The following is a 13,925-nucleotide window of genomic DNA, read 5'->3' as shown; positions in this document are numbered from 1 at the left end:
GTGGGGCTTCCGCTGCTACTAGGGGGTGCAGACTGGGGACGTGGTGAGGTGGTCTTGTCTCTGACCCTTCACTTTCCCTTGTCTCTGTTGCTTAAAGTCGGGTGCCCTTGTTGGACAATTGGATTCCCCCCGCGAGTAACCCTGGGTGCTTATTTCTGTTGTGTTCCGACAGAGGAACTTTGGGGGCTCCTCCTTTCAGGAAACGTTTGTTCATCTCTCCTTCCACTTCTTGCAGGGGAAGTGAAGTCCCTTGTCCCTAGTTTATATCTCCTTGCTTGGAATGCAATAGCTTCACAGCTGAGTGGTCCTTTCTGCCACCAAGGAGGGTGGGGTGAAGGCCATAGAGTGGGCTTGTCTGCTTCTCCGAGGAGGGGCCTCCTCCTGATCCCACCCCTGCCAAAGCCTGGGGGACAGCCGCTCCTGGGCAGCGGCTGCTGCCCCCAGCTCTTGCCCTTGTGCCGTCTGGGTGGGTGTCAGGGGAGCGCTCCGTGTCTTTGGTGTTGGCAGTGGGGTGCTGCAAGAAGGGACAACTCCATCAGATACCTGTCAGCCACCCTACCCGACCCTTACACCTTGGGGCAGGCCACCTGTCCATCTGAGGGTAGCCTTGGTCCTGGACACTTGGCTGTGCCAGGAATGGAGAGGGGAAGTTAATCGGGTGGGAAGGGTTCTCCCTCCCCATAATCCTAAAACGGTTTGTCCTCTGGAGGCTGGGCTTGATTTTTTTGTGGGTCTGGGGCTGCTCTGAAAGTGAGGAATGTGTCCCCTCCCAACCCAGCGTGTCCTTTTGTTTCCCTGTTTTCACCTGGGGACAGGGACAGGCGCTGAGATGTCCCTACGGGGGCCGCCCTTGAGAACCCTGGAGTCCTGGCACCTCCTCTCCTGGCTGTCCCCTGTTTGGGTTCAGGCTTCTCTGGAAGGGAGGGGCTCTGTGCTTTGGCGGGAGCTGTGAGTGCCCGGGGTGCACACCTGGGCGTGTTTATACCCAGCTGTGAGGTAGTGTACCTGAGGGGGAGAGCGGCGCTCAGGGGGTTATTGTTACTTGGCTCCTTGGCTCCGGTTTCGTCCTCTTCAGCTGCTCTGGGCTCAGCTCTTCCCTGGGGCTTCTCCCCCACTCCTGGACTGGCTGCCTCCCTCCTGCCTGCCAGGGAGGAGGGGTGGAGTGGGTCTCTGGGGGCCTGGCAGGCTGCCGGAGGTTGAAGGGCAGCCCCCAACGCCTTTGCCACCGGAAAAGAGACCTGAGGTGGGGCGACGCCCATCTCTGCCCCTCTCAGAGCCACCTCACCCCCAGCCTCTATCGTCCTGCCCCCTGACCTTTGCCTCTGGGGCAGATTGCCTGGTAGGCTGCAGACGGTGGGAGGGAGGGAGGGGTGCTCATGGGTGGACTTTAGGGAGAAGGGGACAGGCGAGAAGCGTGACGGACACCAGGACCCTTCTTCCCGACCTCCCAGAACTGGAGGAAGGTGTCCCTCCTCCAGAGTGGGGTCATTGGGGGTATGGCTGCTGCAGTTGCTCCCTCCACAGTCTCGGCCGCCTTTGCCGGAGGTCTGGGGAGGAGCGAGGATCTGAGACCTTGGGCTCCAGCCCTTGGGGGTAGCTCAGCTCTTCCTGGCCCCAAACTGGCCAGACAAGGTCTGGGGGGAGCCTGGAGTCCAGCAGGCGATGGGGAAGTGGGGGACACGGGGCGGCGTGGAGCCAGAGGCCTGGGCTGCCCTGTCCCTGTGGTCGGAGTGTGGGTGTGTGGCAGTGGGCTCAGCCCCCAAGGCTGTGTAGGCTGGGAGGGGGGCTCTGGGGGTTGTTGTGGGGCACAGGAAGGACCTGGAGGCTGGGGGTGGTGACCTGAGCGAGTCTAGAGCACATGGGGTCATTACCCAACCCTCCAGTGTGTCCTTTGATGACAGGAGCCCTCGGGGGGCCCCCTCCACCAAGTTCTCCATTCCCTCCTGCCACCTCCACCAAAGGTGGGAAGAGACAGCAGGTGGGCTGTGGGAGGAGACCTTCCCTACCCTTCAGGACCCTGGGGACCTTGGCTCCCTCTCCAGAGCCCCAGATTTGGGGCGCCAGAGGATAAGGGGTACACAGGAAGTGGCTCTCCATCTGTCCCCCACCAATCTCGCCGCTCTTGCCTCCGCCCGCTCCCAGACGTCCAAGAATGTGAAGCACGTGGATGCCCCTAGTGGGGGGAGGGGGAGAGATGGTTATCGGCGGCCGCTGGGTAGGGGCCTTCTTCCGCCCCGGCCGCGGCGCTGCACCCAGAACCACCCCCACCCTCCTCCGGGGTGGAGGCAGGGCGGGACCCAGTGCCCGGCGCCCCCTCCTCGGCCCTCCCCGGGGGCTGCGAGGGGAGCTGCCGAGGATCGGGCGCCAGCTGAATTGGGAGGGGAGCTGCTGGCCGGGGGCCCGGCTGATTTCCTGCTGATCTCCTCCAGGAAACCGGCCCCTTGTGCGCCTGCGAGCGGCTCTGGGGCGCGGGGGACTCCGGAGCGCTCTGCGCCTCCTGCCCGCCCGCAGCCTGGCGGGGCCGGGGGCGGGGCAGCGCGGGCGGGAGGGGACGCCTGGCTTCCTTGGCCGGTGCCAGCCCTCCGCCAGGCGCTGGAACTTTGAGCCCGAGAAGGTGTGGTGCTTCTCCCGTCCCCGTCCTTCTTCGGGAAGAGGAGGGATTTGTGGGCTGGAGTCTCTGGGGAGGGGCCAGGTCGTGGCGGTCCTTACTCCGCCAGGTGTGCAGAGTTAAGGCTGACTCTTGCAGAGGCTGGGAGGGTCCCAGAGTGTCCCCTGCTCCTCTGAGGCTGCTGGCTGCACTCCCGGAAGGTGGGGACTGGGCTGGGGCTCTGGGTTCAAAGGGCACAGTCGGAAACCTCGGAGCTGTTACCTGGGTGACAGGTGGGGATGTGCTGGGGTGGGGGGTGCAGAGCAGAGTTCCAGCCCCAGAGGCAGCCGGCTGCTGTGGAGTGGGCCGAAAGGAGGCCTCACTGAAACCAAACTGTACCCCCACCTTGGGTCATCTTGCCCCCACCCCCCATCCTGCCCAAAAGCACAGTTTAAAAAAGCGCATTCTTCCAGTTTCATAAACAGCCTCTGGACTTTGCCTTAGCTCCAAATTTCTACAAGCCTTTGGCCCTCCAGTCAGTCCCTGGCCTCAGAGGTGTCTGTCCTTCACCTGGGCACCCCCTGTGCCTCCCCGTGCCCCTCCCCCTCTCAAGCCCACTCTGAACCCAGAGCTCCCTCTGTTCTTTCTCCCCCTGCCTTCTGGTCCATTTGAGAGGTTTGAGACTTGGGGGAGGTGGGCCCAGGGCAAAGACTGGAATGGGAGCAGACGGGAGGGGGGGTAGGTCAGTGCCTCCGGCCCCTGCTTATTGGGTCCCGTGCTTGTTGGAACACTGACTGGGATTCTAGGCCACGGTCCCCCCCACATCCCCTGTCCTTGACACCCCCCCCCCCCAACTAGTCTGGATTGTCTATTGTTACTCGTTTTACGTCTTGGAAAAAGTTAGCACAACAAAGGGCTCCTTTGTCGCTCACCCCTCTGCCTCCTGGCCTCACCCAGGCCCCCCAACCCCGCTCCCCCCAGAGCAGCTGTTCTCAGGCCTCTCGCCTGTCTGATTTGCTTGTCTGGCCTCCGGGAGAGTGAGGTGGGGGAAAACCAGGCCAGGACAGTTCGATTTGGGGTGAGGAGCAGAGTAGGGGGGGAGGGCTAGCAAAGAGTCTGGATCTCTGGGGGTGTGGTGTGAGCATCCACTGATCCTTTGCTGCAGGCTGCTCTCTGGGCAGGGACAGGGACGTGGGGCCACAGCAATGCTGGTCAGTGGACTGACCAGGGAAGTGGTGCCTGGGCCCAACTAAGAGCCAGGAAAGCCTTGCCAAGGTTGTTGGCCTGGTTCCCTGTTATCAACAGCCTGACAGTCTCTGGTTGTGTCTGCAGGTAAGCAGGGAGGGCGGTAGCCTGCAGCTAGCCAGCCCCCCATCGGAGTGCTTCTTTTCTCTGTGCTTGGATTTTGGGGCCGCATGAGCTGCTGTGAGATGCTATGGGGTGCTTGGGCAGGAACTCTGGGCCCCTCTGAATTCCAGAACCTCGTGTAGTGGGGCTTGGGGTGAGGCTAGGTATAGGTGTCTGGGGTGTGGGAGGAGGCAGGGATCTATCTACTCATGGAGGCATCCTTGGCCCTGGACCAGTGGACTTGGCGAAGGCCTCAGGAGGCTGCCGAGTGGCCCCTTGGGAATCTGGGGGTGACCGGGTCACAGTTATCATCCAGTAGAGTACACCCGCAGCTGCCCTTGCTTTGGGCACAGACAGCCCCCACCTAGCCCGGCCCTATTCTGCCTGGGGTGATGGGCATGGGGCCAGGCACTGGGGAAGATTTCGCTAGTGGGGGCTGCCCCTGCTGGCGGGGTCACCCTCCTGGCTGCCCTCTTGGAGCTGAATAACAAGAGGGGAGGGGGACAGTAACCCGGACATACTATGGACTCTATGGCCAGACAGACAGAGCATTGATGGGAACAGACCCCCTTTGTCATGCTTTTCCCCCCAGCCAGGGTGCACTCAGAGCCATGGGCTTCCGAGGCCCACAGGGACTCTTCCCCCTGTCTCTATGGGGTCCCCCTGCTTCTCTCAGGGAGTCCCTGCCTGTTCTGCCCCAGCATTTGTGACTCTGCACCCTGCCTTGCATCCCTGGCCAGGGGATTGCTTGGGCGGAGGAGAGGCTGTTGCTGCTGGTAGTGGGGGTGGAAGGGGGAGCGGAAGCAGAGGGGGTGGGGGAGTGGCCAACTTTGAATATCCTGTTGACCCCAGTTTCCTCTGCCCCCAGCTTGTGTCCTCCTCCCTCCCTCCTTCAGGCCTTAACCCCTTCCTCACTTGGGGGAGGTGCGTCCGGGGTCCAGGGCTGTGGACCCAGGCTGACACCTACCCCTGGCACCCACCCAGTATAGCCACATCCACATACAAATCTGATGGCTTATTATGTGATGTTTCTGGTCTTGAAGGTGGGGTCCTGGGGAAGTAGGCAGGACTGATGGGGTGCTGGAGGTGTCATTGGCAGTCTGGCTGGGGAGTGCCAGCTTTCCCAAGACTGCCCTTGCCCCAGAGTTTGACATCTGGCAGCTCTGGGGCAGCTGGGAGAGGCTCCTGGGCGAGACCCGGAGGCCAGGTGGGCGCCGTGCTGAGGGTGGTGGCCTGGGTCTCTTAACTGCCCTTCTCCTCTCTCTAGCCATCGAGACCCAGAGCAGCAGTTCCGAAGAGATCGTGCCCAGCCCCCCCTCGCCGCCTCCCCTCCCCCGCATCTACAAGCCTTGCTTTGTCTGTCAAGACAAATCCTCAGGCTACCACTATGGGGTCAGCGCCTGTGAGGGCTGCAAGGTGAGTTCAGGGGGTTGTGGGGAAGGGCAGTCCTGATTACATAAGTGGGATGTTCCCACCGCCGGGTCTGGGGACTATACCGGTACCGGTGGGGGTGTCCCTAAAGCTGCTGCTCTAACTTCTGTGCGGAAGGTGGCAGCAGCCTTGGAGGAGAGGAAGCCTTCAGCAGAACCTCTTCACCATAGATGAGCAGGGGTCTCCCAAACCGGAGGTCCTCCTCCGGCCCTGACTGTTTCCCCCAGCATCTCCATCCTCCAGCTGGCAGGGCTCATACCCACTATGCTCCCGCTGCCCGCGTTGCCATGGTGAACTGGCTGCTGACTGGCTCTTGGCTGGGGACCCAGGAGGCCTGCCCCCGGTGGCCTGCCCGTACCTCGCCATGGCAGCCTGGCAGGAGGCCGTCAGGAGCAGGCGCCTTGCCTTGGCCTCTCCTTCAGGTGCCCGTGCTGGGGCTCCCCAGCGTCTGGCCGGATTTCCACGTGCCCACGTTAAGCTCCAGGATGCAGAAGAGACTGCCACCTTTCCGGAAGCTGTGGGCATGGCCTTCCCGCTTACTCTCCCCAGGGCTTGAGTCTCTCTCTACTTGTTTCTTCCCCAGGGATTGGGGATCAGAAGCTGCACAACTTCGGGGCTTGGGGCCCTGAGCTCCCCCTCAGTGTGGAGTGGCCACCAGGTGTAGGGCAGAGGTCAAGGGCAAAATGCACAAGGCCTTGGACTCTCTGCATCTGCCTGTCCTGTCCAGACCAGTTGTTCGTGGTCTGCCCTGGTCAGGCGTCTGTCCGCCTCTCTGTTAGTCCACGTGGGCAGCCTCTGACCAACCTAGTTGCCCTGTAATCTGCGCTCATCTGCCTGGTTAGTGAACGGGTGTCGTGCTGCCTTGCCCTTGAGCACTCATGTCTCCACCTGTCAGGCCAGGCCAGCCTGTGTGTATCTCTCTGGCCCCTCCTGCTTGTCTTCTTTCCTTGCACTCCGAGCCCAGGGCTGTGGGTTCTAGAGCTCTGTCTCTCTTCCATCTAGCCCCATCTGCCCCTTTTCCTGACCCACCAGCAGCCTGAAGTCCCCTTCCCCAGGAGTGGGGAAGCCAGGTCTATGTGTGTGGGGTGGGGGAAGCCCCCTCCCCACCCCAGTGTGGAGGCAGCGGATACTGATTCTTCTCAGGGTATATCCTTGTAGGTGGACTCTTCGCTCCGTCTTATCTGGCCTTCTCAGGTAGGGGATGGCCAAAGCCTTGGGGGCAGCAATCACCTGACCCTCAGCCCTCAGACTGAGGCTACAGGCCAGCACTGCTTGACTGTGGGTGTGGCTGACCTGACTCCCTGCTCTCTATACCCAGGGCTTCTTTCGCCGCAGCATCCAGAAGAACATGGTGTACACGTGTCACCGGGACAAGAACTGCATCATCAACAAGGTGACCCGGAACCGTTGCCAGTACTGCCGGCTGCAGAAGTGCTTCGAAGTGGGCATGTCCAAGGAGTGTGAGTGCCACCGACGGGGCTGCCCCATGCACTGGGCAGGGTGTGAGCTCCTGGCCCCTAGAGCCGGAGGAGCAGGGGCATGTGGATGAATGTGTGGGTGCAAACGGACATTGCCATGATGCGGTGCCCTGGCTCATGGTTGAGGACGGTTCATGTATAGCTGCATGGACCTGTCTGTCTCACCATCCGTGTGTCCATGTGCAGACAGTCCTTCCTGTTCGTGTGAGGCGGGCTGTGTGTGCTCACTCATGTGTATGCACGTGTCTGCTCCTGCCAGCTTGCTTCCAGGCTCTGACTGGCTTTGGGGTGGGGCTCAGAAGCATCCCTGAGTCCTCCTCAATTGTGCATCTAAGGTGCTGCTGGGTATTTGTGTGTGTATGTTGGGGGTTGCTGCAGGCACAGGGATCTAAGAGCCTTTGTCTGGTGGAGCCTGGGACCTGGAGTTGGAAGAGCGAATTGGGACTTCTCCAGTCCCAGAGGAATGGGGGTTTCCAGTTTGGGCTCAGCTGAGGCCCGATGGAGGGAGAGAAGGAGGGCTGGACAGGGAGACCCTCTTGTGTTGAATCATGGGTGTTGCCGTGGTGACCGGTGATTGATGATGTCAGAGATAAATGACGCTGACAGACGCCTCCTTGTCTGCGTGGCCGTTGCCATGGAGCCCGAGCCTTGGGGGATGGGCTGGGGGAGGGGGCTGCAGGACCCTCCAGCCCTTTGTGGGCAGGACAGTGGAAGAAGGAAGTGGGGAGGAGACATGGTGGGGGGACAGGAGTAGAGGGACCCTGAAGTACCTGGCCACCCCCTGCCTCAGGAGGAAAGGGCTGTGTTCTGTAGCGTAGGAAGTGGTGGCTCCACACTGCAGAGCGGGTGACAACTTGGGACCTGCAGGCCTAGGACCCTTCCCCACAAGGCCCAGCACCTCCTCCTCCTCTGCTTCTGCCACCTTCTGATCCCAGAGCTTCTCATGGCAGGGGGGACCAGGGTGGGGCCCCCTCTCCCTCCCACCGCCAACTCCCCCTTCCCCTCCCTCCTTCTCCTCTCTGGCTGCTCTGTGCCCTGGAGCTGAGCAGCTGCCATTTCAATAGAATTAAAGCTTCCGAATGATAAACGTCTTGTCACAGCTGCAATTTTCTCTTCCCAAATTATCCCCCCTCTCTCCCTCTCCCGCTCCCTTCTCTCCCTTGCACTTTATTGAATTTGCAGAATCGACATGAGTGATCTCCAAATTATGCCAGCCCCCCCCAACCCTGCTACCCCCTCCCTGGGTCCCCCACCCCCCACCCTCTCTTCCTCCAGCGTCAGCAGCCGCCACCACTGGCCCTGTGAGTGATTGTGTGTCTGGGATAATCGGCTGGTAACGACCCCATCGCTTCTTTAAAGCCGAGTGGTGTGTGCGGCTCAGCGCCCCGGGTGATTTGTCAGCTCCCCCGGCTAATGGGCCGAGAGATTCTTCCACCCGGCCCCCGACTCTCAGGCTGGGGAGCCCTACTCCATGTCTGCCCGCCCAGGGAGCTGCTCTGAGCCCATCCCGACCACACCCCGGAGGGCTGGCTTGGTCCTCCCAGCAGGCCGAAGGAGCAGGGGGCCGGGAGGCCAAGAGCACAGGCCTGGGACACCCTGCACACGGGCTTTCACCCTGGAGAGTGAGCTGGTCTGGGGCATGCATGCTGTGGTCACAGGCCCTGGGGCAGGCCTTGGCGTATGGGCTGGGTGGGCACCGCAGAGGGGGGCCAAGGGACCGACTGTGTGTGAATGTCCTGCCTGTCTGTCACTCACGTGTGTGTGCAGTTTTGTGTGCGTGCCTGACCGCACCCGGTGGCCTCCGCAGCAACAGCTCTCAGTCTGGTGGGAGGAGCTTGGGCTGGGGATGGACGGCTTGGGGGATGGACCACTGACCCCACCTGCCCTCTCACTGTGCTGCCTGGGCCCTCCACAGCTGTGAGAAATGACCGGAACAAGAAGAAGAAGGAGGTGCCCAAGCCCGAGTGCTCCGAGAGCTACACGTTGACGCCGGAGGTGGGGGAGCTCATCGAGAAGGTGCGCAAAGCGCATCAGGAGACCTTCCCTGCCCTCTGCCAACTGGGCAAATACACTACGGTATGGCCTGCTTCCACCCCCCCCCAACCTCATACCCCTTCTGCTGTCAGGCCTGCCCCTCCCCCCAGCTGGGCAAATACACTTCAATACAGCCCCCCAGGGGCACCCCTTCTTCTTCTAAGCCTGCCCCTCCGCACCCCTGCTTGGGCTGCCTTGTCCACCCCTTCCCCGTCTCTCAGGAAGTGAAGGCCGGTAGACGGCAGGCCTGTGAGGGGGGCAGGTAGAGCCAGGCCCAGAAGGGTGCCACCAGGGGAAGGCTCTCACTCTCCTCCCACTCCGTCCCCCTCCCCCATCCTTCCAGAACAACAGCTCAGAACAGCGTGTCTCTCTGGACATTGACCTCTGGGACAAGTTCAGTGAACTCTCCACCAAGTGCATCATTAAGACTGTGGAGTTCGCCAAGCAGCTGCCCGGCTTCACCACCCTCACCATTGCGGACCAGATCACCCTCCTCAAGGCTGCCTGCCTGGACATCCTGGTGAGGGTCTGCACCTTGCCCACCTGGGCACTGCCTCCTGTGTTCTTGGAGGATGTCCTGCCGCTGAAATAACCACCTTCCTAAAAATCCATCTGGAGTCGATCTGTCCAAACGCCCACCCACCCAAACAGCCACGCTTCTCTCCCCCGCGTGTCTACCTGTCTGCTTAGCCACTCAGCTCCTGGGTGTGCACCCATTCACCTCTAATCGTATTCATCCACCCCTCAGCCCATCTTTGATTCGATGCTTCCGTCCAACCACCCATCTTCACATCTATTCAGTCTAATAAAGGTTCACCTGGGACCCTGTGTGGCCAGGCCTTGAACTGGGTGTCAGAACAGAGGTGAACACACCACTGTCCCCTCTAGAGAATCTTCCATTGGTGGAGGCAACAGATGGGTAAACAAAGGTTGCAAAACTGTGATAAGTGCCGGCTGCAGATGGGGGAGGGCTGTCCCCTCCCTGCAGGACAGAGAGCCACACTGCTGGGCCCTAGGGAAGAGCCCCAGAGGAGGTAGCCTCTAGAGGTGTGTAGAACGGGATGTGAACGGCCTGCTGGTGTGGGACCAGTGGGATTCAGGGGCCTGCAGGGCATTTGGTGGGGCCAGAGGGTGGGCTGGACTTGAGGCAGGATGGGGGCGGATGAGATTGTCAAATCCAAGGCGGGAGGGAGGATTGTCCTCCCTGTCTTCCTCAGCCCTCCTGTTCCCCCTCGGCCACCTCCAAGGTCGGGAACCTGGGGTGTGACCAGGCTCTTCTTCCCGGTGGAGGGGAGATACAAGAGGCAGGGTCAGGATTTGAGAGAGCTGAAGATGACGTACATTTACTGAGCTCTGGTTCTGTACCCAGTACTGGGAACCATAGACTGAAATCCACTTTGGTCTTTGCCTTCTTGGAAATGTTTTGTTTCCCTCTTAATTCTATGTGTGGAGGCACGATGCTGTAGATCCGCACTGTCTAATATAGTAGCTGCTGACCATGTATGGCTGTTTAAATTGAAATTAATTAAAATTAAATTCAGTTTCTCAGTTGCACTCAGCATGTTTCAAGTGCCCCGCAGTCACAGTGTGACTGGTGGCTACTGTATTGCACAGAAGGTTCTGTAGGACAGCAGCGGTCTGGCTGCCGGCAAGGTGGTCCTGGGGGGATGCTGGTGCCGGAAGTGCTAGCGGATGTGAGTTCCTGAACTCGAGAACCCTCTGCACCCAGATCCTGCGGATCTGCACGCGGTACACGCCCGAGCAGGACACAATGACCTTCTCAGACGGGCTGACCCTGAACCGGACCCAGATGCACAACGCCGGCTTTGGCCCGCTCACGGACCTGGTCTTCGCCTTTGCCAACCAGCTGCTGCCCCTGGAGATGGATGACGCTGAGACTGGGCTGCTCAGTGCCATCTGCCTCATCTGTGGAGGTGGGCAGGGGGCCTGGGTCTGGGGGCCAGGCCCAGGGGTGCTGGTGCGGCTCGTGGAGCCTCTCCCAGGGAGAAGCTGGGGAATCATTTGATCAGAAAGGCACCTGTCAGACGGGAAACTGAGTCCCAGTGGAGCAGCGTCTGGTCTGTGGCTACAGGGCAAGGGAACAGTGATGGAGACCTGAGCTCTGGTTCCCTATTTCCAGGCAGCGCTCCTTCCAGAGGGCTTAAGAGTGAGGACTTGGAGGTCAGACCACCCAGGTTCAAATCCTGGCCAACACGTGACCTTTAGCAGGTTTCTGAACTTCTCTGAGCCTCCATTTCTGTAAAATGGGGGCAGTAATGGTCTCCGCCTCATAAAGTTGATGGGAGGATTAGGAGGTAATAAATAAGGCACAGTGTGCCCAGAGTAAGACCCAGTAAATGTTGGCTGCTGTTATTATTGTTATGAGTTCTGCCATATTGGGCTGGTGTCCAGAATAACCGGCAGGAGTGGGAGACCTGCCTCTACTTAAGGTGGCACTGCCTTTGTTCAGGGGTATGACCTCCATGAACTGGGCCCTCAGAGCGAGCTTTGGAACAACCTTGTCCCTAGCCCCTCTTTGCTCACATTTGAGAACCTCTTAGGGCCTCTGTGTGGGGAGGCCTGGGGAGCAAAGATGCTCTGCCCATGGCCTGGACAGGTGCACCCCCTGGTGGTCACAATGGGGCCCGCAGCTGTGTTCCTCACCGGACTGAGCGGGTTTCTCTGCTTCCTCAGACCGGCAGGACCTGGAGCAGCCAGACCGGGTGGACATGCTGCAGGAGCCGCTGCTTGAGGCACTGAAGGTCTATGTGCGGAAACGGAGGCCTAGCCGCCCACACATGTTCCCCAAGATGCTGATGAAGATCACAGACCTGCGGAGCATCAGTGCTAAGGGTGAGGCTCTCTCCCTGTGTGACTGCCAGCGCCAGGCCGTCCATGTCCAGAGTCAGGCCTCCTGCATCTGAGCCAGTACTCCACGTCTTTGTGCCCATGTGATGCCCCACTCACCTGGACCCCACCGTGCCCAGATGACCTCCCTGCCTGTGAGCCCCGAGGTGGCAGTGTCATCTTTGCGTGCTGGTTCAGGGCATGGCTCTGGAACCAGACTGTTGTGTGTCCTTGAGCGGGTCACACAACGGCTCTGAGCCTCAGTTGCCCATCTGCAGAGCAGGGATAATATTTACAGAGTTGTCTTGAGATGTCAGTAGGAGAGTCAGCAGCACATAGGAAGGGCCTGGTATCAAGCCCAGTGACCTCAGAGCCCGAGTTGGGGGCCACTTTGCCCTGCTGCCCTTCAGCTGTGGGGGCTTAGGAGAGCTGGCGTATGTCAGAAAACTGAGCACTGGGTTTAGTGTGCGGTGGGAGCTGATATTGGTAGTGTGGATCCTCCTACCCCTTACACGTTCCTTCCTGGGGCTACGCTTGCGTGCAGGGCTAGAGGAGCAGGGTGGGCACACTGATCTCTGTCCCTCCTTTCCTGCAGGGGCTGAGCGGGTGATCACGCTGAAGATGGAGATCCCGGGCTCCATGCCACCTCTCATCCAGGAAATGCTGGAGAACTCAGAGGGCCTGGACACGCTGAGTGGACAAGCGGGGGGTGGGGGGCGGGACGGGGGCGGCCTGGCTCCCCCGCCCGGCAGCTGTAGCCCCAGCCTCAGCCCCAGCTCAAACAGAAGCAGCCCGGCCACCCACTCCCCGTGACTGCCCTTGCCCCGTGGACGCAGCCCTCACCCCGTGCCCTGGCTTTTCTCTGCCTTTCTACCAACCATGCAACCCCCGCCAGCCCTGTGCCCCACCTGTCCTCCCTTGCCCGGGGGACTGGAGGGAGGAGGTGGCGGCGACTCTTCGGACAGAGGCCCGGGCCTGCGATGGATTGCCTGCTCCTGGAGACTGGGCTGACGTCAGGGGCGTGGCCATGGACTGAGTGAGGACCCCTGGTCCCGGGCCTTGGGATGGGGCCTGGGGGCTTCGTGTTCATCAAGACACCCTTCTGCCCACCTCGCCACATCTTCATCACCAGCAAATGCCAGGACCTGGCTCCCCCATCCTCAGAACTCGCAAGCCATTGCCCCCCGGTTGGGGAACCCCCCCTGCCTCGGTTGGTGACAGAGGGGGTGGGCCAGGGGTGGGGGAATCCCCTGTACATACTTTGCCATACCAACCCCCAGGTATTAATTCTCGCTGGTTTTGTTTTTATTTTAATTTTTTTTTTCTGGTTTTGATTTTTTTAAATAAGAATTTTCATTTTAAGCACATTTATACTGAAGTGTGCTGTGTATTGGGGGGAGCTGGATTCAGAGCTGGAGGGGGGGTGGGCCCTGGGGGAGGGGAACGGCTCAAAAGGGGCTTCCCCTCTCTCTCCAAGTCCCTTTGCCCCCCAAGGCCCCCTCCCCAGCCGTTTCCTCCTCAGTTTTCTCTTTAAAACTGTGAAGTACTAACTTTCCAAGGCCTGCCCTCTCCTCTCTCTGCCTAACCACTGGGCAAGGACATTTTCCCGGCAACCCCTGGAAGGAGTGGCTCACCCCCGAGAGGGGGCTGGGGCCAGTGCACTGGGGCCTCAGGACACCCGCCCTGTGTCCTCGGCGTAGCTGCTTCCCCATCAGAGCCCACGTCATCGAAGCCTTCCAGCACTCCCCTCCCCATGAAGGGGCTGGCCAGGGGGTCCAAGCTCCCCTGCCCTCCAGCCTCACAGCCACCAGCACCGCCCACAGGGCCCCCAGACACACACACACACAAACACACAGTGGACAGACAGGCCAACAGACACATGGCCTGAGTTCCTCCATTTCCCTGGCCTGCCCCCCACCCCACACCTGTGCCCCCTCCTTGCCCCGCAGGACGGGCCTACAGGGGGTCCCCTCACGTCACCCCTGCACCGCCAGGGCTGGGGGAGCTGGCTCTGCTCTGCCCTCCTTGCCCCGGGGTTGGGGGTCTCATCCCCCCCCCCCCAGAGCCCGCTGGTGCACCTGTTACTGTTGGACTTGCCACTGAGATCTACTGGATAAAGAATAAAGTTATATTTATTCTACACGTGCCTCAGAGCCTCGCTGCCTCGCCGCCTTCTCTCAGTGTCCGGGCAGGGACTGGGG

The 13,925-nt window shown here is 60.7% G+C and overlaps 1 protein-coding gene and 1 long non-coding RNA gene across 9 annotated transcripts in view; one reads left to right on the top strand and one right to left on the bottom strand.

The window, feature by feature from the left end:
- Positions 1-13,864, top strand: part of RARA (retinoic acid receptor alpha) — a 43,782-nt gene extending 29,918 nt beyond the window's left edge. For all 8 annotated transcript variants that reach the window (XM_081582126.1, XM_081582125.1, XM_081582124.1 and 5 more), the window contains 7 exons: positions 5,202-5,350; positions 6,684-6,825; positions 8,759-8,919; positions 9,221-9,397; positions 10,607-10,811; positions 11,572-11,730; positions 12,320-13,864. In XM_081582126.1, the coding sequence (XP_081438252.1) occupies positions 5,202-5,350; positions 6,684-6,825; positions 8,759-8,919; positions 9,221-9,397; positions 10,607-10,811; positions 11,572-11,730; positions 12,320-12,537 (1,211 nt within the window). In that variant the 3' untranslated portion in view covers positions 12,538-13,864. The remainder of the gene's footprint in view (positions 1-5,201; positions 5,351-6,683; positions 6,826-8,758; positions 8,920-9,220; positions 9,398-10,606; positions 10,812-11,571; positions 11,731-12,319) is intronic.
- On the bottom strand, positions 45-7,405 carry LOC145542708 (uncharacterized). Its single transcript, XR_014080080.1, has 3 exons — positions 6,659-7,405; positions 1,043-1,141; positions 45-514 (listed from the first exon to the last, which is right to left on the bottom strand). It is a non-coding gene; the product is annotated as an uncharacterized LOC145542708 (long non-coding RNA).
- Positions 13,865-13,925: the final 61 nt, after the last annotated feature.

This window comes from Giraffa tippelskirchi, chromosome 3 (assembly GCF_054371585.1).
Source record: "Giraffa tippelskirchi isolate mGirTip1 chromosome 3, T2T-mGirTip1v1.2.pri, whole genome shotgun sequence".
Lineage (NCBI taxonomy): Eukaryota > Metazoa > Chordata > Mammalia > Artiodactyla > Giraffidae > Giraffa > Giraffa tippelskirchi.
This window is presented reverse-complemented; position numbering and strand designations above follow the sequence as displayed.